Source organism: Tachysurus fulvidraco, chromosome 7 (genome assembly GCF_022655615.1).
Source record: "Tachysurus fulvidraco isolate hzauxx_2018 chromosome 7, HZAU_PFXX_2.0, whole genome shotgun sequence".
In the NCBI taxonomy this organism is placed as follows: Eukaryota; Metazoa; Chordata; class Actinopteri; order Siluriformes; family Bagridae; genus Tachysurus; species Tachysurus fulvidraco.
Genome location: NC_062524.1, coordinates 11,546,511 through 11,573,958, shown reverse-complemented (window position 1 = coordinate 11,573,958; position 27,448 = coordinate 11,546,511). Strand labels below are relative to the sequence as shown.

At 38.2% G+C, this 27,448-nt stretch overlaps 2 protein-coding genes across 2 annotated transcripts; one reads left to right on the top strand and one right to left on the bottom strand.

Annotated features, from left to right (window-relative positions):
- The first annotated feature begins 3,807 nt into the window (after positions 1–3,807).
- vamp1a (vesicle associated membrane protein 1a) lies at positions 3,808–10,270 on the top strand. Its single transcript, XM_027144008.2, has 6 exons — positions 3,808–4,086; positions 4,207–4,237; positions 4,643–4,772; positions 5,668–5,826; positions 6,117–6,168; positions 8,480–10,270. Coding segments are annotated over exons 2-6 (360 nt in total). The 5' UTR covers positions 3,808–4,086; positions 4,207–4,235; the 3' UTR covers positions 8,497–10,270.
- A 718-nt stretch (positions 10,271–10,988) lies between these two features.
- si:ch211-288g17.3 (chromosomal protein D1) lies at positions 10,989–18,251 on the bottom strand. Its single transcript, XM_027143998.2, has 2 exons — positions 18,094–18,251; positions 10,989–14,999 (listed from the first exon to the last, which is right to left on the bottom strand). Exon 2 carries the CDS (start codon positions 14,926–14,928, stop codon positions 13,621–13,623), a length of 1,308 nt encoding a protein of 435 aa, XP_026999799.2. The 5' UTR covers positions 14,929–14,999; positions 18,094–18,251; the 3' UTR covers positions 10,989–13,620.
- Positions 18,252–27,448: the final 9,197 nt, after the last annotated feature.

Genomic DNA, 27,448 nt, shown 5'->3' with positions numbered 1-27,448 from the left:
TCTGACCTTGTCCCCAAAACAGCCAACCTGAGCTGTCCCTCTGATGTGCTCATTCCTAATCCTGTCCAACCTCATCACTCCTAAAGAGAACCTAAACATCTTCATCTCTGCTACCTCCATCTCTGCCTCATGTCTTTTCCTCACTGCTACAGTCTCTACCCCATACAGCAGAGCTGCTCTCACTACTGTCTTCTACACTTCTCTTTTGATCTTCTGTCACACAACATTCCTGACATTATTATTATAATTATAAAAATAAATAGTTATAAATATCACATTCAAAACGAACTAAAGTAGAAAGCAGAAATCATCAGAGAGAATCAACAGTCAACAAACAACTAAATACAGTATACTAGGAATGAACAATAAGACTATTTAATGCATTCAATATCCAGGATATATTTTTATTTATTCCTGTATTTTGGTCCAGATTTCCAGAACACATTGTACATTTGTAGCCTTTCATTAAGTTTATGCCTCTCTGCTGAGGTCAGCATCTTTCAGTTCTGCAGATCGGCCGATTTATTATTCCGAATTAAAAAAAGAGATGTTTTGTTCTTCATTTAATCAAATGAACCAGACAGAATGAGTAAAAGGGTTAGATTTCAACAGACTAAACACTACATATGCTAACCTCTGGTAATGCTTTAGCATTCAGGTCTCCCATAAAATAAGTAGATATGTTAACAAACCCTAATTCAGGTTCATTAAATATCATGATTAGTAGAGCCAAATTGAGATGTTTGAGATACTGTAAGACAAGACTTGAAAGACATGATCAGTGAGAGTTTTTTAATGCACACGGTGTAGTAAGACCTACACAGATTAGTCTAATGTGGTGACTGTCCTAAAGCCATTAGTCAGTTTTTTCCCCAGAGATGGCAATTTCTAGCAAATACTCAAGGACGCATGGAACAATCTATTAGCCACCGATTTTCACCAAAACCTGTGAGACAATGTACTTAAATTTAACTGAAAAATATTCCCAAGTTGAATGATGAAAGTTTTTCAAAGATGGTCATAATAGATAGTAGATAAATGAAGTCAGTTGTATCGTAGCAACCGTGTGCCTGTGGAGTTTCATATCTCGTCTTCATCAGACTCCTGATGCCAAAAACAAGCTACTGTAAGAAATTACAGATTGTCTGAACCCAGATTCCACTCGAAGATACATGTCAGAAAGAGCTTATTCTCAAAAAGGCTTAAATATCATAAAGCAGTAGGTTTAGAACTCTAAAATAACCTCCAGCAGTTCAATAGTATCAAGGACTATGACTGAACAAAGAGTATACGTGACCGTGAATATATTTAAACAATAGTATCCCTGACCATTTGGGTGATAACACATGTAACAACACCAAATAAAGGTGTATGTGACCATCATTAGCATCTAAAGACATTCAGCTAGACCTTAGTATCACCCAGACATTTAGTAGATACACAGTTCATATACTTACAATGCCCTTTAAACTACACAAAGGAATAACAGTATAATCTTTGAGCAGGATTCTTCCTGCGTTCTTCTTGACTCCGATGAACCCGAAGTAGTTCATGTATATTGTCACTGCTACATTGTAGTAAACTTCTTCTGCATTAAAGTCTTTTCCCTGATCGTTTTAATATCTTACACCACATTAGTGCGACTTCCTGTCCTTCTTCTTGATGACCAGGAACTCGACGCATTACATACTGTTGAAAAGTCTCTTCATCTCTACTGCCATATTGTTTTTTTTGCCATTATTGCTGTTACACATCAACTCCAGTCACTTCTTCTCCTTATGGCTCCAGTCCATCTATACTGTGTGCACATTTATTAGGCAAGTGATAATTTTGACCATATCATCATTTTATCCGTGACCATATCATTAGATGGATGGGCCCATGGTTGGATCACTAACGGACACAGAGCTCCACTTGGATGTGGAGGTGGGATACTGGTATGGGCAGGTATTATTAAAGATGAGCTAGTTGGACCTTTTTGGGTTGAAAATGGATTTAAAATCAACTCTCAGGCCTACTGCCAATTTTTAGAAGACACTTTCTTCAAGCAGTGGTACAGGAAAAAGTGTGCATCTTTCAAGAAGACTTTAATTTTTATGCAAGACAACGCTCCATCACATGCATCAAAGTACTCCATTGTATGGCTGGCCAGTAAAGGCCTTAAAGATGAAAAACAAATGACATGGCCCACTTCTTCACCTGACTTAAACCCTGAGAACTTTTGGGCCCTTCTTATGCAAATTTACAGTGAAGGTAAACAGTAAACCTCTCTGAACTGTGTCTGGGGGGCTGTGGGTGCGGCTGCACAAAAAGTCGATTCTGACCAGATCAAGAAACTGACTGACTCCGTGAATGGAAGGCTTGTGACTGTTATGGAAAAGAAGGGTGGCTATATTGATCACTTTTTTTTTATTTTAGAAATGTTTATTTGTAAATTTTGAGTTTGTTTAATAATTCTGCACACTAATAGTTGCCTAATAATGGTGTACATATAGATATTCTCTTAAGAAAGCCAAAAATTCACTTTTACTACTTAAATGTTCAGGTTTGAGGGTTTGTAAACATTTTGGATTGACCAAGAGCTCGGTAGTTGTACAATAACAAAAGTAATCCTCAAAAATACAACTTGCCTAATAATTGTGCACACAGTTTATATAACTAAACATTTACTTTTCATTTATGGGATGTTTGCACTTGTTTAGTGTTCTGTGTACAGTTTATTGTCAATTACTCTGTGTGTTAATAAAGAATCTTGATTGGCTGTAACAGTATGTACAGCAAATATGCATAGTCAGGTATTTGCATAGTCATAGGCCTCGATAATGAAGTTGGATCTTAACAGATTTATTTGGAAATTGTTCTTTTACACATTGACATAAGACAGTTTGGGTCCTTCTCGTTCTGAGCTTGTGTACGTTTATTCATAAAGAGACTTATTAACGTAAATCTTTCAACTTGATAAAATTTAAATCATCCAATTTGCAATATGTCACTACATTTTTTTATACAGATTATTCTGTCAGCTATAAATAGCTTATGTGTTTTAGCTACACACAAATTTAACTATTTTGTGAAACATAGCTTTACATGTTTATGGGTATTAAGTAAATTTATATTGAAAGAAAATGTCATCCATAAATGAAGACAAATAAAACATTAAGTCATTCAATCAAGAATGCTGCTGTAAGAGAAGGAGGGACTGCAGTGACTCAGCATATAAATCAGTTCTGTTGTCTACGGCGTCGTCTTTTAATGCAGTGCAGCATTCTATTAGCCTGCAAGTGACTGATGAAAAAATAAGGGAGGGAGGGAGGGAAGGAAGGAAGAAAGGAAGGAAGGAAGGGAAAAAAGGAAAAGGAAGGAAGGAAGGAAGGAAGGAAGGAAGGAAGGAAGGAAGGAAGGAAGGAAGGAAGGAAGGAAGGAAGGAAGGGAAAAAAGGAATAAGGCAGGAAAGAAAGAAAAAAGAATGAAGGAGGGAAAAATTAAAAGAAAGAAAGAAAGAAAGAAAGAAAGAAAGAAAGAAAGAAAGAAAGAAAGAAAGAAAGAATTTTGTCAAAACCATTTTCACTTTAATTCACATCTAATTCACCTTTTCTGTAATTCTGCTTTAGATCATGGTCTTTTCAGGCAGTTGTTAAGTTGTTAGATATATATACACCCACTGTCCACTTTATTAGGAACACCTGTGCATTTCTGAAATTCAATGCTACAAACTTCTATGCCACAGTATCACAGATCAGACTTTTTCTTCCTTTTTTTTTTTTGGCCTGGTCATTTCCGCTGTGCGAACTTTGCCTTTGATGGAGTTTTGTGGGCGTCTCTAAATGTGATTGCGTATGTTTTGGCATTGTGTGGCGTAAATTTTAGTGCAGACTACAGAAGTGTGTGTGTGTGTGTGTGTGTGTGTGTGTGTGTGAGAGAGAGAGAGAGAGAGAGAGAGAGAGAGAGAGAGAGAGAGAGAGAGAGAGAGAGAGGGAGGGGATAATTGGAAGTCGTGATCTGTCTCTTCAGAACCCTCCTCCCGTACGGAATAGCAGACTCATATAAATTTGTTTGTCCCAAGATCCAGACCAAGAAGTGCATCAGGTTTATTGGTCATTTATTTTGTACACTTTTTTATTGTTATTCCAATCAACACACTGGTACATTTAGTACATTTAGGCTACTACGTAATAATAAATCTCTCTCTCACACACACACAAACAGTATCCTGGCATTAGGCACTTGCGGTCATTATGTAAGTATGCAATGTTTTCTATTACTTAATCATATCAGTGTTTTGTGTATGAAATGCTGCTTTGTCCTGTTTTTAAAAAAAAAACATGTTAGCAATGTGTAGCATCGATGCAGATGACAATGATTATACATGTGACAATAATACAATGACAGTACATTCATGTGAGTTTAATTTCACTATCTGTAGATATGGAGATATAGAGATTCCCTCATTGTACTGTAGGTCTTCAGGAGTGTGCAAAAATATCAGGACAACAAATATACAATCAAATCTCTTAGGCGTTAAGGTTTGATCACCTCCTGAAGTCCTAATTAAATATTGTCCATTTATTCTGGTGTATTTAAGAGCCTGAGAGTTATGGAAGTGTGATCTGAATTATTGTCACATAAATACTCATCTGCACAGGTCTGGACCAGATCAGGATATCACCACTGAACCAGGAGCCCCAGACAGAGATGAAGGACAAGAACCAGCCCCAGCTCCAAACTTTACTGGCAATCTGCGCCTCCAACAGACACAGGAACAAGTGGATGAGGTAAGCACATCAGTCAGTGTTTACTAATTTTAAGTCACATAGCCTGGATTTTTGGTACGATGAACCAGACATCCATGAATGCATCACGGATTGTATTTTGATTAGCTTAGAAGTAGACAATCTGGTGTTGTGCTGTATGAGTATGGTACACAGTCTGTACACGTCATAGTTCTCTCATTAAAACCCAAAACCTTTTCTTATCTTATACATATATGCATGCTAATGTCCACAGCATGCTGTTTCCCGGGCTCATGAGTAGTGTAAGAGGAAAAAGTGCAAGACACTTATCACAAGAGTGATGCTAGCTGTATGTGTACAGTACAGTGTACAATTTACAGTGGATTCAGAAAGTATTCAGTTTGGCCGTGCAACCAGCTCTTGGAAGTGTCTTGGTTATGCAACAATCCTGTCTCTGGGCTCTACAGATAGTTCCTCAGTGACATGCATTGTCAGCTATGAGGCCTTCTACTGAGAGGTGTGTGCCTTTCCAAATCATGTCCAATCAATTTAATTTACCACAGGTGAACTTGAATCAAGGTGTAGAAACATCTGAGGCAACTGAGCAAAATGTGTTGTTGTTGTTAAGGGTCTGAATACTTGTGATATTTCAGTTTATTTCTTTCTCACACATTTAAAGACATTTTTAGAATTCTGTTTCCACTTGGTTAATATGGGGAGCTAGGAGAAAACAATGAATCTGAACAATTGTAGTATCGGGCTGCAACATAAAACTGAAAAATGTGTAGGGGGTTTGAATACCGTCCGAATGCACTGTACAGTATGTAGAAGGAGACAGTCAGTTGCATTAAGCTTCTAAGCGACTCAGCAGCCTTCAGAAGAATTATGTATTGGATAAATCTGACAAATTGAGCTAATCTTAAATGAATCCCTCTAGGTGGTGGATATCATGCGTGCAAATGTTGATAAGGTTCTAGACAGGGACAAGAATCTGTCGGAGTTGGACGACCGGGCTGACGCACTGCACAACGGAGCTATGCTGTTTGAGAGCAGTGCTGCCAAGCTAAAGAACAAGTTCTGGTGGAAAAACCTCAAGGTTTGTGCATCCTGAGTCATCTTTTATGCTTGGCAGAAGCAAAATGTGCACTTATAACTAGGAACAGGATGCATCATTCTCTCATATCACTTTAGATACCGCATAGTGTATGTCTTTATTATTTTTTTTAGTAATAAATGTGTTGGAAAAAATAAACGTTGGATCTTTGACAGCATGAATTTCAGTATCCATTTTTAGCATACCTGTCATCTTTGTGTGCATGAAATAGTTTCATTAGCATCACTGCTGGTTCAACTGCTTCTAGATAAATTATCTTCACCTTTTCTTAGATGATGATCATCATGGGTGTTGGTGTCGTCGTCCTGATGGGCATTGCTTTCAGTGAGTAAACTCCCCTTTCCCCAAGGTAACATGTAACATGTTATAATATTACAGTGCCCTCAGAAAGTATTGGAACAGCAAAGCTAATTCTTTTGTGTAAAGTTTACACCTTTTGAAATGAAAGGTTTGAGATTTATCCTTATCCAGCTCTTATTTCTGAAATATATACACACACATATATATATATATATATATATGTGTGTGTGTGTGTGTGTGTGTGTGTGTGTGTGTGTGTGTGTGTGTGTGTGTGTGTGTGAGTTAAACAACTTAGAACTTGGCATCTTTTGGTTAAACTCACCCATTTTCAAGTGATCAAAAATATAGGAACATGTGACTGACTGGTGTTGCTGCATTTGTTGTTGAAAAAGGAGAAAAAAAGAAAGCAGCTACTGATGTACTGACATATAGTGAACAGGTTAGCCAAGGGGGAAAAAAAAACATTTGATAACAGAAATATTGTAAGAGCTATAAAAAACAGTCACAGTCAGTGGCATCACCAACAACCTCTATAGGGCAGGGGTGAAGATCTCACAATCCAGCTGGAATACAGAGACCATACCACACACACACAAAAAAACAGAACAACACACAGGAATTCAGAAAGAAATATAGAGATGATTCACTAAAACTCTGGTGCTGGAAAGGAGAAAGTGTGGAGAAAGAAAAGAACCCACATGATCCAAAACAAACTCAGGGATCAAGCACAGTGGAGGAAATGTAATTTACTTTTAAAGCATTTGGCAGACACCCTTATCCAGAGTGACTTACATTTTTATACAGCTGAGCAAATGAGGGTTAAGGGCCTTGCTCAGAGGCCCAGCAGTGGCAGTTTGGTGGACCTAGAATTTGAACTCATGACCTTTCAATCAGTAGTCCAACACCTTAAACACTAAAGTACCACATCTCAATGTCATGGCTTGGGTTTACATGGCTGCTTCTGAAGCAGACTCACTTTAATCCTTATTGATGATGTAACTCATGTTAGTAGGAATTCAGAAATCTATAGAAACAGTCTGTCTGACAATTTAGATCGAAATGTATCCAGTGTAATTGTGGAGGAACTTCATCATTCAGCAACACAATGATCCAAAACATAAAGGATTTTATCAGGGGGAAAAAGTGAAAGGTGTTAATTCAAGTCAGTCTCAGAAATTAACTCAACTGAGCAGCATTTTACCTCCTGATGAGGAAACCAAAGGAGAAACAAACTTAAAAATGCTGCAACAGTTTGGTGATATCAATGGGTCAACGGATTGATGCAGTTCTTGCAAGTGAAATATACGCAACTGAATTTTAATGTTATTCAATTTAATACTATCCTTTAACTTTTGCTCATTGGGGTGAAAATGTTCTACCACCAAAGGTCGTACCTTCTAAGTCGATTAACGTGTCTGGATGTACATATCGGGAAATTAAAGCTGAATTTCCAATCCAATATATACTGTATGTATATACACACACACATTCCAAGTCTGTCCCAATGGTTTTGAAGGAGACTGCATATAATTACTTAACAAGTAAAAATATCTCACTCCTTTTCAAATGGTATGTATTTAAAGAGGATTTCAACATAAAACTAGTATTTAATTTGTCATTATATTATGTAGTAAAATGTAGCACAGATTTTTCTTCCTCCGTCTCAGCAATTTGGCAGAAAAAAGGGTTATGCCTTTTGCTTGTGAGTAATGGTACAGACAACAAAAAGGTCAAAAGGGCATTTGGTTGAGACTAGAGGTGTTTATCAGGACTGGAATCCCACGGGATGTATAAGTGACAGAAAAGACATGTGAGCTGGAGGTTTTTACTTTCAGTGCAAGTGTCTAGAGGTCTTTTTTTTTTAATATTTTGGTCAAACCTACTATGAATTTAAATCTTAATACATACCAGGTTTATTTATGTTACTTTAAATTCGATCCTATGTTGTAATTCTGATGTAAAGAATGTGTTTATTCATAAGTAATATGCAAATGAGGCATGTATTGCAAGCTGATCGACATTACTAAATTGTCTCTAATGCGTGAATGGGTTGGCACCCAGTCTAAGGTGTCCCCTGTCTTGTGCCCCAAGTCCCCTGGGATAGACTCCAGGCTCCTGTATGACCCTGATTAGAATAAGTGCTACAGGAATGGATGGAAGGATAACAGAATCTGATCAAATCCCAGAGTGGCCCCTAATCAACATCTTCATCTTGGGCTGTTCTGGGATATGAAGAAATATATACTGATTACTAGCAATGGCATGTATTCAAATGATAGTATGATCTATTTAAGCTCAAGTTTTCACAGGACTTCTTGTGATCTTTTCTCCACAGTGTACTTCTACCACTGATCTGTATACAAGCATGTGGCAAATTCTATCAGGGGAGAAAAAATTGGTGCAATGTTCATGAAAGTTCATACGGCTGTCCATTTTTCCTAACTGATGCCTTTTATCCAAAGAGTTTCCTCTTAACAACAGACATCACTGAGTGTTATTTTGAATGTTTCATGACATGTGTGTATTATGACTGTTTATGTCTATGTTGTATGTGTCAAACAAGTGCAGTGTTGTGAAAAGAATTTCCCCTTTGGGGACAATAAAGTATAAAGTAATTAAAGTAGTAAGTATTATATTCATTATAATTCACTCAAACAAAAATTAATTACACATATAATCTTGTTCATTTGGGGATTTCAGTATCAACACAAATTCAAATATTAACTCTATGCTTGATTGGCCTTTTACACAGCAAAATCTAATTTGTTTGGATGGAATATATGGGTTAAGACACAAAGCCCTGCTGACTAACCTGGAAGTAATCAATTTGTTAAGGGACTGTGTTAGTTGTGACACTAGTGTGGTGTGTTTTCACCAAATATGGCCAAATGAATGTGTTCACCTGTCTATCACAACCATGTACTTGTTCAATGTCTCTTTCCATACACTGGTTTAAGACCTGGTTTACAGTCCATGGGGAGGTTTTTCAGATGTTTGTCATGGTCAAGGGAAAGCTTTACAGATCATGACTGCTTCAGAGTGCTCATAAACTCAGAGAGAAGGTTCAGTGTTTAACATTATGACCTGAAACACACAGCCAAGACAATACAGTAGTTGCTAAGGGCTTTGCCAGAGCTCAAGATCGAACCAAACTGAACACATCTGGAGAGATGCTCCTCATTTACGTTGAGATAGCTTGACAGATGTTCTTCAGAGAAGACTCTGTGTGGTAAGCTTACAGCATCATGGCTAAGAAGACTTAAGTCTGTAGTTGCTACCGAGGATACTACACCAAAGGGTCTGTTAAGGTTTTGTATTTAGTTTTATGAACTTACAAAAAAATAAAGAACTTTTATGAACTTAGGGTAAAGAATAAAGTACTCATGCTTATATCTGTCTTGTTCCATAATGATCAGGGAGCAGGGTTGCTAGTCTTAGTCTCTAAGTTGAGGAGCTTGGACATTCAGGAAAACCTCACAGAAGAGCCACTGGACCTCCAAACTGAGAGAAACCAGTTGACGTGTTTCAGGCACCTTACACTGATGGCCCCTGGTTGACTCTCGCTAGAGCTGCATCAGGCGCATTGTGCTGAAAGGAGACCCTGAAGGAAACCTACATTTCTAAGACTTAAACTCAATCCAAACAGGGAAAGGTAGAAGGAAATGAAAGAAAAACTATTTATATGTAAATGTTAAAGCTTGGTAAAGATTATTTTACAGCCAAACATGGCTAATCAACCTCTATAACAATGCCTGAAACAGGTTCAATCCCTAAACATCCTAGTTTTTTCACACAATAAATATCAGGGTTTGATCTGGATAGTTACTGGATAGAACTCTGTACATATAAACTCTCAAATGTCCCACAATACGCTGGCACTTACACAGCTATCACTTATGACAAGCAGTTCATTTCAAAATGTTTTAAATTAACTAATAAAATGTTGCCAACAGAATGCAACTCAGAGCAACAATAAGACTTGTGATCAAATGCTGCCATTTTTATCTCACTCTTTTTTCTATGAAGTCTTTTCACTAGTTGGTATATTGTGACTGTGTGGATTTGTGTTCATTCAGCTACAAGAGCATCAGTGAGATCAGACACTGATGATGTAAGAGTGAGGAGGTCTGGGGTTCAGTCTGTGTTCCAGTTCATCACAAAGGTGTTCAGTGGTGTTGAGTCAGAGTCAGAGCTCAGTGCAGGACACTCGAGTTCACTCCAACCTTCACACACCATGTCTTCATGGAGCTCTGTGTTTTGTGTACAGGGACATTGTCATGATGGAACAGGGTTCAAGTCTCTTAGCTCCAGTGAATGGAGATTGCAATGTTTTTTAGTCATATATTGAATGCTTTCTATTAATCTACAAATGTTTTAAAATAAAATAATTGATCTTATTAAACATAAAATTATTGCAGATAGCAGAATTTTAAAAATGCCACGAACATGTTTTATTACTTATTTAATTCAATGTATATTAAATGTGTTTGTGAAAAACGACCTTTTCATGAGAGTCATGAGACCTTTTATGATTTTAATCAACATAAATTTGTCATGTTACAAAGCTTAGGCTTGTTATTATAAGTGTCTAGAGATTCCTCTAATGCACAGAGAGGGCTTAACATAAACTACATAATAAATAAGAAATAATGATTGGATAAAAATTCAGTTTTTGTATCCAAATTAGTAAGAAATCTGAAAAAAATCTAGAATAAAGCAAATTTATTTTAGATTTAATTTCTGACACTATTAAAAGTCTAGTCTAATAAATCTAATCAAAGATCCAGCGTTCTTGTTAAAAGTAAAGTGTGAAAACTAGCTAAATAAAAAAGCCTGCAAAATGGTTGAAGAAAGCATTTTATTACAGAAAAAATATCAAATACAAGTGCTCACATTAAACAGCATCTAGTTGTTAAGAGTACAGACTGATGTAGAAATCAAACATCAAGTGAGTTACTATAGTAGAAAACAAGCCTATGCACTTGCTGTAAGCTAATACATCTAATGCTAAGCAAAATGGTTAGGATCAGTCGTTTTAGGTGGGAGAAAGTTGCTTTATATACACGTTCTACCAGGGATGTACACATCTACTGTCAAAGAACAAGGCATTCTACCCATCTACTTTAACTAAATTAACAACAGCAAATTCCACAAGCGCAAGCTGCAGACTTGAAACACACCACATGTAGGCTAGCCCACATACGCAGTTCAACAAAGTTTATGGAGAACATTTAGATTTTAGCCCAAATGTTGCCCTCTAACAAGTTCTTAATTTGTAGCCTAGGGTAGCAACTCTCGAATGTTTTACACTTCTAAATCGTTCTAAAAAAGGTACCACCTTCTCCTTTTTGGGACTCTGTTATCCGTTAAAGAACACAGACCCTTTAGTAACTTCACAACAAACAGGGCTTAAAAATTATTTAAAAAATTATAATAAATAAAAAGGGAATAGGGTGGTTAACTATTTTGTTTCCCCCAGCTTCTGTCCAGGGCTTTTGGAGAAAGGCTAAACATATGAACGGAAATGTCACAAGCATCACAGAAGGATGACATTTTTCTGAACTTTATACATCAATCAAGAGAAATTCCAATAAAAAAAGTTAATGGAAACTTTTTTTTGTTTTGGAAAACTGATATAGCAAGATTTTTTTTTTTTTTTTTTTTTAAGTATACAAACTTTTTAACAGTACAAATAGTACATAATCACAATCTTAGCTAATTGAAACAATTCATGGCTGCCTTTTTTTTTTTTTTTTGGAAAATCACAAAATTTGAGAAGAATTAGGACAGAAATTGCCGATCTGGCAAGTACAATCTGACAGGTAAAACCAGAAGATCAGCAACAAAGAACAAGACTTACATATAAATATTTGTGTTCACCTGGTTGGTCATTTAAAAAATAAAATGAAATCAAAACTTCAGTGTGTGGTCTTGTAAATTAAACTCTGAGTTTCTAATAACTACAGCTTCTGTTGTGTAAATGTCTGTTTAGTTTATAGTTGATGCCCTGAAACCTAAGCAGAAAAACTTTCACAACCATGATCACATGGACATTTAACTCCTGTCTTCTAACAGAAATAATTACCTCAATGTCTAAATGAACATAATTCTTTAAAAAAAAGAAAGAAGGAAAGAAAATGAATTGCAGTCATAAAATGAGTAAAACGAAGCAACGTTTTTAATGAAACCGTACACGTCACACAATGTGGTGAGTACGAGAAACCGAATCTCGGTTTAGCTTTTTAATATCGTCGAGCTGACATTTATGCTACGATGGTCATTTTCCACTTCATACCACATTCTATGGAAACATCAAGACTTGGAAAAAATATACATCTATAGAGAAGCTGGAGCTGTGCTACTTGGCCAGTGGACTTTAATTTGGTCAAGACCATCGTAATTTAGCTCTTTGTTTATAGATCTTGGGGAGAACGCACCCAGAAAGGATAAAACATCTGTCTGCTCCGATGGTCTTCAGTAAACATCTGGCTTGAAGATGATCATGATGTCTAAAATGGCTCTAGAGATTTGCAACAAACTCTGGGGGTCTTTTTTTTTCCTTCCCCAAATTGATACACTGATCATTGTTATTTATATATATATATATATACACACGTATATATATATACGTATATATCAAATACAAAAAATGTATACATTTTATGGCATGCACATTGATTAACTTCCAACAAAATTCAGTCCATCATTCTTAATTCCTGCTTATATATATAAATATATATGTATTCAAGTCCATAGTTTCTCAGGACACTTAAGACCTGCTGAGGATGGCAGCATAGGCTCAGGATGCAGTTATGTCTAGCTAGATATAGTCTGATGTTTTGCGGTCCGGTGAAGGGGTGTTAAACTGCATGCCATTTTTTCTAGACAAATGCTTCTATTAAAAAACAAACAAACTAAACAAATGGGGGGGTGGGGGGGAGAGACAAACAAATAAAAACCCACTCCATAGATCCTGTACCAATACTTCCCTACTTCAATACTTCAACATCATCTAGCATCAAGCCTAAATTTCAGCCCTTTCCCCTTCAAAATCCACTGATACAGACTAGACTAAAACGTAGTTCATGTTCCGGTCGATCTTGCAGTCGATATAAAAATTTAGCAGAATTACCGAATAGTCGTGAAATAGCTTATTTTTCTCACTTGATAAATTTGTATAAATAATAAAAAGGCTCAGTGTACTAAGACTAGTCATGCTAACAATGTAAATAGCATTTGAACACAGTTGAACATCTGCATTTGTTTCGATGGGGGTTAGTCTGAAGGAGGGGAACCGTAGAGTATCAAAATAAACATTTTCTTTCAAAGACATGCAAAAAGCACAAGAGCTGAGCAACAGAAGAACAACAAGAAGAAAAGATCTGCATTGTTAACCCTCAGAACAAGTCAAATTATTTGTATGAAATCTGGTAAAAACCCATTCAAAAATATGTGTGCTCTATTCTACCCAATAATTTACTTCTTTTTTTGGGATTTACCTGCTACCCTCGAGCATGAACCCTTTCTGCTGTTACTCTCGTAAACCTCCTCAACTGAGGCATCGTTTATCTCATCCTCACGAACTTGCTCTATACTGTCTGGTTTTGAAGCACCTCCAGCAGACAGAACAGGATTTTCCCCTGTCGCAGCCACATGGCACCCATCATTCTCACTGGCCTTTTGGTCTTCAGCATCTGGTTTACTGGAATTCTTGGTTGAGGCAAATGAGTTACGCGGTCGTTTGGGTGAGTGTTCGTCATTGTCCTTGATCTTTAATTCTTCAGCATCAGAAAAGGCTTCAGTCTTTTTAGGGCGACCCCTTTTACGAGGATGGACATCAACAGAGAGGACACTGTTAGTGAAAACATGCACAGCCTCTTCTGTAACCATCTTGATTTTTTTTAACGATCCTGGTGGTCGGCCTCTCTTTCGAGGGCTTCCGTTTGTCTCCTGTAGTAAATCTTTGACTTTGGTCCCAGTACCTGGAGGACGTCCCCGCTTTCTGGGAACTCTGTCCGTCACCTGCTTTGCAACCTTTACCTTTGTACCAGATCCTGGAGGTCTCCCTCTCTTTTTAGGAGTTCCATTTATTTCACCTGAAATAACATTTAGCTTTCTCCCAGAGCCTGGGGGTCTGCCCCTCTTTCGAGGGGTACCGTTCGCATCCTGTCTGACCTGTAGCTTGTTTCCGGAGCCTAGCGGCCGCCCTCTTTTCCCAGGAGTTCCTTCTGTTGGTCTTTTCACTGGAGTTGAACCAGCTGGCCGTCCCCGTTTCTTCTTAAACGAGCCTCTTGGTCTTCCCCTCCCTCGTGGTGTCTCTCCACCAAGCTCAGTGATCTTTACGCTTTTCAGGTTCCCGTCAACTCTCCCATTTTGTGAAGCTATGGATTCATATTTGCGCGGTCTACCTCGTCCCCTTTTCTCCTTCGGCATGTCTACGAGGGGATGGATGCGAGGTCTCCCGAGAGGCTTCGAGAGTTTCCGTTTCTTGCTCAACCTTAAAAGTCTCTCAGCTTCTTCCTCTGGTGTAAGAGGAATCTTTCTCGGTCTTCCAGGAATTCTTATCTTTTTTGGACGACCGCGCTTCTTGACTTTCGGTCTGATCACAGTCTCAGGGGAAAAGAAATCCACTCTTTTGGATGCCCTAGCATTGTGAGGTGCCTCTTTCACAGAGATGTTTCTTTTCTTAACTGACCCTCGTGGTCTGCCCCTGCCACGTTTGCCTGAATTGGCACTTCCATTGGCCATAGTGTTGCTAGAGTCATTCTTCTGTTCAACCTCCATCACAATATTATTTAAGCCTTACTGGGGGTCTGGGACCTTCACCCAGGCTTGCCTTCTCCGACTGCTAATTTCTAGAAAGGACAAATAAAAGAAACTTTAGTGCAAGAGTTTTTCACAACAGCAAAGCCATTAACAAATCCCATTTTTTTAGCACATTTGTTAATCAAATTTCCATTTCTTTATTAAGAACAGTATGCATGCATTCTGTTCAGATTCCTTTTTGTCTGTGCTCGCACCACTCTCAGATGCTTCAGTTGATAGTTTCTTTATAACTGTGCTTTAAGTGGCATGACACATTCCAGACCACAGCGTGATAAAAAAAAAATGAAAAAAAAAAGACACTAAAACATGCTTTCCAAGAATAATAAATATAGGATAACCACTGTGGAAAAGAAACCTCAAGTGATTAATAACACAGCAAGTGAATTCTCACTGAAGACATTTCTGAAGTGGTTTCTCTCACCTCTATACAGCAGCATGAGCATCTCTTGTATCAAATGGCTTTCATTTAACTAGTCTATAAATCCTTGTGATGCGTTGGTTATTATATTTACAGTTGCTGCAGTTTACATCAGCTCCACTGTAGGGCTTTTTCCTGCTGCACTTAACCCTGTATTATTGCATTATCTGAACTAAACCCTGCTTTTAACACCGGTTAGAGGTCATGAATCCTTACACTGAAGAAGAGATTGCACGGCTTTTGTTGTTTTAAACCACGCGATGTGAAATGGCGCAGTGATGGAAAGTTACGACTGCATGCTTAGCAACAAGAAAAGACAAGCCGTTATTTAAAGCAGCCAAACACTGCATTTATTTAATCATGCTTGTTGACTAAACTAATCTGCAAATTAAAAAAAAAGGTTAATCCAGGGTTTAGAGAAACGCAGTGCGAAATGTGAAAGATTCTGCGGAGTCAGGATTAAACGTCAACCCCGGGGCAAGTCTGAGTAGTGTGAAACCTTAAGCTATCTAACCCAGGATTCCGTTCAGCCAGAGTTTACAATCATTTAGGGAAACCATTTCAAATGCTTTTCCCCACTCTTTCTTCTAACAGACCCTCAGTAAAGTGTCTGATCTGCAGAATGAACCTACAGACATAATTCACTAAAGCAGGTATAAAGCCTGGCATTTTATATTTTGCATGTATATCATGACTGTAGTTTTATATAAATAAATCCATGATACAGAAACATGCTCATGTGATATATTTGAAGAAAAATGAAAGAGGGAAAACTAGATTGTGTTCTTTTTATACTTAATCAGGAACGATCGTTAGTGCACAAGCTTTGTGTTTACACTCAAACTTCTGTTCATTTCCCTCCTTCAAGCTTTTTTATTCTGATTCCTTCTGATGGCCTCCGTCTAGTTGCAGTAAGACAAAGTTAAGACATTGCAGTAAGACAATGTACATCAGACGCTCTCTTACTTTTCTATGAAAAAATGTCTTAAAGATCTTTTTTAATGTCGTATTTATGTTTACTATTTCTGAGATTTCTGAAAAACAGCCATTAAAGTAATTGTTCTAAGCTAAAAGCAGTAGCATGTGAAGATTGGGTTGTAGAGGTACACGTTTACTCCTCTTGCGCAGTATAAAATATTAGTCTTAGTTAGGTTTTGATGTTTAAATAATCACGCCCGTGTCCACGAAGCTCCACCCCCAGGATTTACATCAGCTGGTAGTGTCTATAAACACACAGGATGTTCATCCAAATGTATTTCTCATGTTCTACGGATCGTCTACACTATTAACACAATTAAGGATTTTGACTAAGTGCACCTTTAAAAACCACTGAACGTCACGTCACAATTCACTGACGTGCTGAATCCAAGATTTCAGCCAGTCCTTTCGTTATTTGTTTCTGTGGTTTGTTTTATAGAATATTTTGTGTACTGGTTTTAGTTGTGGATGTGAGCTCTTTGTGTTAAGTTTTTTTTTTTATTCTAGGCACCGGATACCAGAGTCACCGTGGTCGATTCACAGAAACCTTTATTATTAAAAAATAAAAATGAATTTCAAGTAAAAAAGACGGTTAACCCACATCAATGAATCTTCCTAATCAACATACTGCATTTTGTTTACTAATCATCATGCAATTGTTATATGCAACATATGACAACAGAGCAGATAAATCATATGGTCCACCTGCCATTTCCTGCCACCCAGAAGAGAAAAGCTGCAGCTTTCTGAAGAACATTCACACACCTCAAGAAGAGAACTTCCTGAAGGTTATTAGCTCCATGCAGGAGGGCTTTTTTTTTTTTTTTTGCATTAATAACTCTCACTGGTTTCTGAGTAATGAATGACACAAATATGTAAAATCCTGTCATATTATTATTATTATTAGAAATTAAAATATGTTTTAAGACTTTACAACATATTGTTATTAGAAATTAAAATATGTTTTAAGACTTTACAAGAGATGACAAATATTTATAATCAAAATTATACATACGCATATAAAATTATACTTCATATTAAATAAATAAACCTACTGTTGTTAAGGAATATTTAACTGGCCACAGTTTTATTGGACATCAAACTTTAAGGATTTCCAGTTTTAAATAATTGCATTAATATAGATATACATATATATATATATATACATATATATACATAAACACACACACACACACACATATATACATACAGATATATATATATATATATATATATATATATATATATATATATATATATATATAATTAAATCATTTTACATTCTTCAACTCCTTTTATCAGGCTATAATATGTTTTAAAAATAAATAAATTTAAAAACTATAAAATATCTGTAATTATTCAGGCACTGCATTGGAACTATGACCAATTGATCTATAATGACAAAGCTAGCAGCATTAATAATAAAACCGCGTGCAGACCCGGACATGTATAAACAACATAAACATTGTCTTCTGTTTTTCCCTTTTGTGGGTCACATTATTAAAGCTCAGGCCATGACGCCCTGTAAGGCGTGTATGTGTCCAGGACGACAGTAAAAGGCACTTAATAAAGAGCTGCACACAATAACAAGGTAAAAAGTGCTAGCTGTCTCTCATTAGCTTGGCTACATCGCGGCTAACGAATTAACACAACTTTTATTAGCAGAAAACAGGCAGCTAGTGACTGAGCAAGAACGCGGAAAGTGTTTTAAAAACAATAAAACTTACTTAATCACCCTTTAAGCCAGGGCAGAAGAGTTCTTTCGCATGCACTCAACAATAATATCGATGCAAAACAAACACCAGACACAAGAAGGCTGGCGGATGCGATTATTTGAAATCTAACGTCTTTCCGTGTCCTTTTTTGTTTTGCGTGGCTGTGCGGCTTGTAGGTGAATGGCGCCCTCTGCTGTTTTGGAGGGTCGACTAACCTGCACCTGCTGTTGAACTGATGCCTGAACACGTTCCGAGTCAAGAAGCCTTTGTTGTCATTTTAAACATATAAGGCTGGCGCAGTACGTAGTGAAATGAAACAGTTTCTCCAGGACTATGATGCTACATAAAACAACATAATACTACATAACGACACAGAGCTAAGGACTAAGTTAGCCACATCAAGTGCATTGTGTGCAACTTAGTGCATGCAGACTGAGACAAGAGACTAAACAGACAACACATACAGTACAAATACACAAAATAGCACCAACTACAATGTGTGTGTGTGTGTGTGTGTGTGTGTGTGTGTGTGTGTGTGTGTGTGTGTGTGTGTGTGTGTGTGTGTGTGTTCGGTATCAGTTTACATCTGGTTGTTGAGGAGTCTGATAGCTTGAGGGAAGAAACTGTTGCACAGTCTGGTCGTGAGGACCCGATTGCTATTCAGTACCTTTTTTTTACAGATGGCGGGAGGGTAAGGAGTGTGTGAGGAGTGTGTATAGTCATCCAATGATCTTCTCAGCTGTCCTCACTATCCACTGCAATGTCTTTGGATCCGAGGAGGTACAATTCCCAAACCAGGTAGTGATGCAGCTGGTCAGGATGTTCTCGATGGTCCCTTCATGCCATGTTCACACCTGGCATTAACATGCATCCTGTATGATCCGAATATAAGTGACCCCAAAAATTGACAGACGTGAACAGGGTCGTATCCAAACACACATACGGATGATCACACAATTAATGTTAAAATCAATGTCAGTGCTCTTCACCACTAGACTCACAGATAAAGTTGCTCTTCATTGCTTTTTTTGTCACCTCATTATTATTAATTTACAAGTTTTGTGTCGAGATCATGTGACCGAAATGTTTAAAACAACCCGTTGAGGTCAATGAGACAAAATCTCTTTTTAATTTATGCTTTAAATAAAGTGGATGGGTGTAATAAATATGTGTTGACTTTTCTCTATTGGAACAGCGAAATCTAAACCCAAATGTAAAGACCATTCGAACTGAGAGATGAGAACAGCTGTCCACTTGTGATGTTAACTCCAAGGGCAAAAAGAGCCTTATTCATGGCCACAGTTTCATGTCACCTGGACGTTGGTAGATCGGAAGCATGTAGTCTTTTCCTAATCATTTGATCATTTGCTGTGCTTCTGTAGACTTGGACTTCTGTTCAAGACTAACAAGAGTGCGACCACGTTCTCTTCTGCAGTTGTAGCTCATCCACCTTCATCTTCTTTCAAATTTGACCATTTCTAAGCACATCTCAAGGCACCTTGTTACCTTGAACAAGCTTTTACATATACAGTATACATGATATATTTAGATGTTACAGAGATGAGTTATAGAATGTACTTATTATCCTTTTTGAACTAAACTGGGATAAATACAACCAAAGATTCTAATTGATTAAAATTTATGAATAAATATTTAGGTACACACATTGCTGGTGGTTCTTCCATTTATATTACACTCATTTTATACAATTGAGGGTTTCTCAGGAGCTCAGCAGTGGCAGCTTGTTGGACCTGGGATTCAAGCTCACAACCTTCTGATTGGTAATCCCATGCCTTAACCACTTATCTACCACATTCCCACAGCCTAGTTATTTACTTCATTGAAATAGGTGCTTTCATTTGGTTAGTTGTAATCATATTTGGATTGTGTTTACCTTTTAACAATAACAGCAAACGCAAATCAATTCAGTTTTATTCAAATAGTACGTTTAAAACAATAGACACTGTCACAAAGCAGCTTTACTGAAATAACTTAATTTAAGATCATCTCAATTGTCTATAACATTATCATTTACTTTTGAGACGAAAAATATGTTTGTTCATTTCAATTTTATTTGTATAGCACTTTTTTGTAACATTTAAATTTATCACTAATAAGTGAGCCAGAGGTGACGGTGGCAAGGCGTGCGGGCGGGCGGGCGGGCGGGCGAGCGGGGGTGTTTGTTGGAACAGTAGCCAACAATTTAGTTATTCCCTTTTGTGTTTTGTTAAGTGTTGAGTTGTACTTTGAATATTTTTTTTATTTGTTTATTTTTTGGTAAATTTTGATTTTTCAATGGAAATTTTGCTTTGGCTTCTTTCACACCTGTCTGAGAATGGTGGCTCAAATAAATAAAAAGACACTTCATTGGATTTTTCCAGAGTTTTGTCATTTCTTTTGCTGCCAGTTAGCCACTGCACTGACCATCTTACCACAAATGGTGTCAGAAGTGGGATGTGAAGTCTTTGAGGAGTGACTGACAGTAGAGGGGGAAATCTCAAATTTCAAGATGGCTGCTAGAGGACATGGAGGTTCTCAAAGGATTACCCGAGCTCATCCAATACTGTTCTCCGAAGAGGAGGAGGACACTGTTGAAGTTAAAGCAGGTGATGTGGAGTTGGAAGCTGTGATAGCAGAGGAGGCTGTGACAGACTTGTTTCATATGAGGAACGTGCCATATCCTGAGACTGAACCTGTGGTGAGACCCAAGAATAATAAAGTGAGTACACCCCGAGGTGAAGCAAAAGGTATTGTGGTGGATCAAGAGTTTCTTTTGGAAGTAAGGAACTTTATGAAGCAACAACAAAGAAATGAAAAGTTATTATTTGATGAGTTGAATGGGTTAAAGTCTACCATTCTCCAGAAATCCAAGGCAGGGTGGGAATCAATTGAACAGATAAGTAAAAAAACTCACTACCCATTACCTACACCCAGATCACTTCCACAAGCACCAGGAGGAAGAGCCATGTTTTCAGAACCCCATGCAACCCTACCAGAGGATCATCTGCCAAGTATGTCTGTACCACTGGTAGCACCTTTGAGACGTTTTCATGAACCTCGAATTCCTGATTTTATGGAAGGTGAGGATGTGGAGAGCTTGTGTGTGCGGTTCGAATGCATTGCTAGAACGTGGGGATGGCAAACCCGATGAGTGGGCAGCACAAGTGGTAACTTTGTTAACAGGCAAAGCTCTGGAGGCCTATGCAGGCATGGATGAATGACGTTCCGGATCTTATGCTGACATCAATGCTGCTGTGCTGGCCAAGTACAACATGACTGAGGAGACATATCGCCTGCGTTTCAGGAGTCTGACGGTACCAACTGGAGAAAGTGTAAGAGAGACCTACAACCGCATTAAGGGCTTGTACAAGATGTGGCTGCGATCGGAAATTAAGAGCAAGGAACAGCTGGGAGAAACCATCATATTGGAACAGTATCTAAGAGTGTTGCATCCTGACGTGAGAGTATGGGTCAAAGAAAACCAACCACTAACTAGTGAGGAAGCTGCTAGGTTGGCTGAGAGATACATGGCTGCACATCGAGATCCACCATGAACCAACAAAGGTACTGTGACTGTGGGCAGGGGTAAAGTTGAGGAACCTGTTGATAAGACAATGGGAGTGTTTGGGAAACATTCTAATGCAACTTTGATTTGTTTTTATTGTCAGCAACCTGGACATAAGGCTTCCCTTTGTCCCCTAAAAAAACCCAAAGTGACTAATATGTGTTATGTTCCCAGGAATGAGTGCTTTGCTGAATCAAAATCTACCGAGAAACATAGCCACCTTCTAATGGTAATTGTAAATGGTCAGCCTGCCCAGGCTTTGGTTGATACAGGTAGTACACAAACTTTGGTGAAATCTGACTTGCTAAACTGTGAAATGTTGAACTATAGTGATACTGTATGCTTGGGATGAACAAACTTATCCGACTGCTGAACTCTCTGTTATTGTAGAAGAACAAGCATACTTGTTAAGGGTGGGGGTAGTTGAGAAATTACCATTTGTTGTGGTGTTAGGGGAAGATTTTCCTTGTTTAACTGATTTGGTGTCTTCCAAAATGTGTGCAGTAGTTACAAGGTCCCAGGCTAAAGGCTTGCAACCTCTTCCCAGTGCGGAAGCTGAATTATTTTCTAATGTGGGGAAGGAGAGAAAAAGTAAAAGACCGAGACGACAGGAAAAACATAGGGGGAAGGATAAGGTACAAGAGAGGTTAGCAAATTTTCCTGACTCTGGGTCTGAGTTGGTTAATTCCCGTTGGCAGGTTCCTGATCATTTTAGGGGGTTACAAAAAGGAGATGTTGCATTACAACCCTTGTTTGCAAAAGTGTGTGAAGTAGATGGTAAGCCAGTTGGGGTACCAAAGTTTGGGGGGACCAGTACATTTTAAAGAACAACCTTTTTGTACCTGGCTGACATAGAGAGTCCTAGATTAGTGGTACCCAAAGCATTGCATCAAATAATTTTACATTTGGGGCCCCTGACCATCCCTTGGTCAGGACACTTAGGCCAACAGAAAACGTATGAGCGTGTCAGTCTACGTTTTTTTTGGCCAAAAATGTACCATGATGTGCAAGAATACTGTAAAACTTGTTCTGAATGTCAAATGGTAGCACCTGTTCGAAAAGCTGATAGAAGTTATCTGCAACCTTTGCCCGTTATTGGAACTCCATTTGATCGTATAGGTATGGATATAATAGGTCCTTTGGTAAAGAGTAGTTCGGGTCACCGATTTGCATTGGTGATGTGTGACTATGCTACCCGATATCCAGAGGTCTACCCCTTGCGTTCAGTCCAAGTTAAACACATTGTGAGATGTTTGGTTGACTTGATTTCACGGGTTGGAGTTCCATCCGAAATTATCACGGATCAGGGGACAAATTTTATGGCTAAAGTGATGAAGCTGTTGTATAAACATCTAGGCATTAAGGGAATCAGAACTACACCATTTCACCCTCAAACAGATGGTCTTGTAGAACACTTTAATGCTACGTTGAAAAACATGCTGAAGAAATTTGTTGATGAGTCTGGGGGAGATTGGGATAAATGGATTCCGTTTCTTCTTTTTGCCTATAGAGAGGTCCCTCAGTGTTCAACCGGTTTCTCACCTTTTGAACTTTTGTTTGGCAGGCAAGTCCGTGGCCCCCTGGACATGCTCAAGGAAGGGTGGATAGCAGAGGAACCAGCCCAGTGCAGTATTGCTTCATATATTTTACAGATGCGGGACAAGTTGGATAACTTTAGGACTCTGGCTAAAGAAAACCTAGCTGCTGCCCAGCAAAGACAAAAGGTCTGGTACGACACACATGCCAGGGAAAGGGATTTCAAACCAGGACAGAAAGTTCTATTACTATTACCATCAGGTACCAGCAAGTTGTTGGCCAAATGGCAGGGTCCATATGTTGTAACCAGAAAACTGGGTCCAGTAACCTATGAGATTTTGTGTCCAGAAAGAAAACAGCCTAAACAGGCTCTACGTGTTAATCTTCTGAGAGAAGAATGTGTCTGATCTCCAAGGTCTCAAGAAGGTTAAAGACCAAGTGATGATGGTGAGAGCTGTAATGGAGGAAGAGGATGAACCCGATATGGATCCAGTTCGGTCAATACAAGATGCCCCAGAATGTTGTTCACATTTGAATAACCAACAACAGCAGCTAGCTGAGGTACTTTTCCCTCTCTGTTCCAGGAAAGGCCGGGTCGGACTGAGATTCTCACACACAATATCATCCTGAAGGACACTACCCCTATACGACAGAAATCCTATCGAGTCCCGGAGAAGATGGTAGAACAGTTAAAGACTGAGATCAAGACCATGTTGGAAATGGGGATTATAGAACCATCGAAAAGTGAGTGGTCAAGCCCCATACTACTGGTCCCTAAAAAGGACGGAGGAATTAGGTTTTGCACTGACTTCAGAAAACTAAATAGTGTATCATGTTTTGATTCCTATCCGATGCCTCGTATTGACGAGTTGATAGAGAGACTGGGCAAGGCATCCTTTATGACTACATTAGATCTGTGTAAAGGTTATTGGCAGGTGCCCCTTAGTCCCTCGTGCAAGCCCTACACTGCCTTTCGATCTCCCTCAGGGCTATACCAGTATACGGTTATGCCATTTGGATTACATGGAGCACCGGCCACTTTTCAAAGATTCAAAGAGTCCTGATTGATTCCTGTCTAGAAGACTGTGTCTTTTATGTCTCCTGGACCTTTCAGCACCTTGATAAAATTAATCAGTTCTCTGCAGCAAATCCTGTCTCGAGCCCTGCAGGTATCACTGTTCGCTTTATTTCAGTAACAATATATTAATAACGTTGAAAGTCATCTGTCAGGAACTGCTTTTAATTCTATGATTATTTTGCTTTCATTTCTTAATCTATTTTGATTTAATATCAGAGAGGCAAAATTTCATTATGTTCATATGCATTTCATTATCTTTAATTGAACCAACAATATAATTCTCTGCTGTGATCATGTTAGTGCTAGGATTGCGGTCTGTTTGTACAGTAAAATGCAATAAACATGGACATGAAATTTCCCAAACAAAAGTCTAATGTATTTGTTTGCTACCGGAGCATATCTACATTCAGATTCAGTCACAGTTTTGGATGGCCAGAAGTTTCCAATGGTTATGTTCTTCCTTCTGTCTACCATCTTTCTTTGGTTAATTATACAGGTACAGGTGATGATGTCAAGTCAATTCAAGTCAAGTCAAGTCACTTTTATTGTCACATCACCACAGCACATGTGCCTTGGTGAGTGAAATTCTTGGGAGCATACCCCAGAAATTGCAGAAACATACAGGTGAAATTAACAGAAGAAAATGTGCAATATGCTCATACATATAATCGGTACACACAGTGTACTCTTAGACATACTTACAGTAGCACTACATATTATATGCAATATGTAACTATATATACATATTAAAAATAAAATAAAAGGTGCAACAGATTGATGTCTGTAGTTTTGAGATTTTCCTAATGGCCTAATGGTTAGAGAGTCTGACTCGTAATCCTAAGGTTGTGGGTTCGAGTCTCGGGCCGGCCACGACTGAGGTGCCCTTGAGCAAGGCACCGAACCCCCCAACTGCTCCCCGGGCGCCGCAGCATAAATGGCTGCCTACTGCTCCGGATGTGTGTTCACGGTGTGTGTGTTCACTGCAGTGTGTGTACACTTTGGATGAAAGGCAGAGAACAAATTCTGAGTATGGTTCACCATACTTAGCCGTATGTCACGTCACTTTCAACTTTTTTTTTTTATATTCAGTTTTGCTGGCTATATAAGTTTACTTGTCTTGTTCAGAAGTTCAGCTATATTGAATGTTTTTTTACATTGAATCAACTTTTTTAACTGTAGAAATTTGACTGTTTTTTTATGTTTTGTTAGTGTTTATATTTTTGTTTTCATTTTGAAGTTTTCGTTCTATACTGTATACACTAGGAAATCTCCATGGAGTTGACCTAATCCTCATCAGTTTTACTTGCAGCCTTACGTTTTAAGTGCAGACTTCATGAATTTGCTTTTTAAAACTCTACATGCATTTATTTCTCTGCTTTCACGAGGTGCTGAACATTCCAAACATTACTGATTTTCAGCCTTGGCCTTTGACACTGTGGACTTGAGTGCTGTTTCTTTATGGAGGATGCTGAAATGCTGCTGTTAAACAAAGTTTTATATGATACCACATTAGCTCATTTGCTTGGAAAAGCTGAATAAGTCACTCCAAAATCATTCCCTTTCTTGAATCACAAATCTGGTAGCAAATGATGGTGTCTTGGTCAGTCAAAATTTACTGCACTCAAGAACATAAAAATGTACACTGTATAGCACAGGATTTATGAAACAATGATCATTACACACTTTATAAGCTCCACTGTTCTTTGAAGACTTTCCATGTTGGAGTGTAACTGTGCGGATTTGTGTTCATTCAGCTACAAGAGCATCAGTGAGATCAGACACTGATGATGTAAGAGTGAGGAGGTCTGGGGTTCAGTCAGTGTTCCAGTTCATCACAAAGGTGTTCAGTGATGTTGAGTCAGAGTCAGGGCTCAGTGCAGGACACTCGAGTTCTTCACTCCAACCTTCACACACCATGTCTTCATGGAGCTCTGTGATTTGGGTACAGGGGCGTAGTCAAAATGGAACAGGGTTCGAGTCTCTTAGCTCCAGTGAAGGGTAAATATAATGTTACAGCATACAGAGACATTCTATACAAATGTCTGCTTCAATTTTGTTGCATAAACGCATAAAAAAAAGCATTTGGTTATATATTGTACCTGTAAGTCTTTTATTCTGTTCTCCATAATTCACAAATATCACAAAGCAGAGGCAGATAGATATAAGTGATAGGTTAATTGGATATCCACATCAGAATTCAGAAATTAGACAGGGGTCAAAAACTCAGAGCAAGAATGGGAAATCCAAAATCAGAAACAAAAATCAGGTGCCAAAATCAAAGTAGAAATAGTAAGTGTAGGTGGAGATCTGACATATACAGGAGATACAAAATACTAAATTAGAATTTAACAGGTTTAACAAGAGGTGTTATATGGGTGTCATAAAATGTCATAAAATTGTCCTGGCTCTTGGATCTTTGCTGAATAAAAATTTGTCAGTCAAACATTTGTTGTAGAGTATATCATAGATGAGGTTTATATACAAGTTCATGACATGCAGAGAACAATATATTTATTGCATAAAAATTTAAAAACATACCACATTACATGCCCAAGTGCTGACATTAGTGATTTTTATTTTGTATTAACCTGTGTGGATTTCTCATTTTCTATGTATTGTATGTTTGTAATAACATTCATGTAGTTAGCATTATTTCTATATTTAATTCATTGTAGATACATATACATCATGCACTGGTACATCATAGTTAAACTGTGTCAGGAACTGGTAGTGGAGACAGATGCAATTACAGATTGGGGACAACAGCAAAAGCTTGAAAATGAGACACTGAAAACTGGAAGTTGAATAGTAATATAACTAGTGAGACTAGTGAGAGGAAATTGGTCTTGTGATGGCCTGGGACTGATGGGTAAGTGTAATTCCAATATGATTGGGTACAATAGTGTTACTAGATAGTCTAATGTAAGCTGTCCAGGTAGGCTGTAGTAATCAACTAATGCATCCCATGGCACTAATGATCACAAAATGATCAGTTCTTCAGGCCGGATGCTGGTCCAGGGGATATGTGTAGGGGTCATGTACCTGGACTGGCTTCTGATTGGATACTCTGAATGATGAGATCACAAAAGCCAGCCAACAGGAACTGTCCCCACCATCAGCAAGATCTACCATGCCTTAGTTTGTAACAGTGTTCAACACAGATACAAACTTATTCAGTATTTCCTTTA

Excerpts from the sequence above, each read along its gene's own strand:
- vamp1a (XM_027144008.2), top strand. Across the intron at positions 4,773-5,667 it reads CACAGGAACAAGTGGATGAG|GTGGTGGATATCATGCGTGC; the intron begins GTAAGCACATCA and ends GAATCCCTCTAG. Across the intron at positions 5,827-6,116 it reads TCTGGTGGAAAAACCTCAAG|ATGATGATCATCATGGGTGT; the intron begins GTTTGTGCATCC and ends ACCTTTTCTTAG.
- si:ch211-288g17.3 (XM_027143998.2), bottom strand. The coding sequence starts at position 14,928 with ATGGAGGTTGAACAGAAGAATGACTCTAGCAACACTATGGCCAATGGA.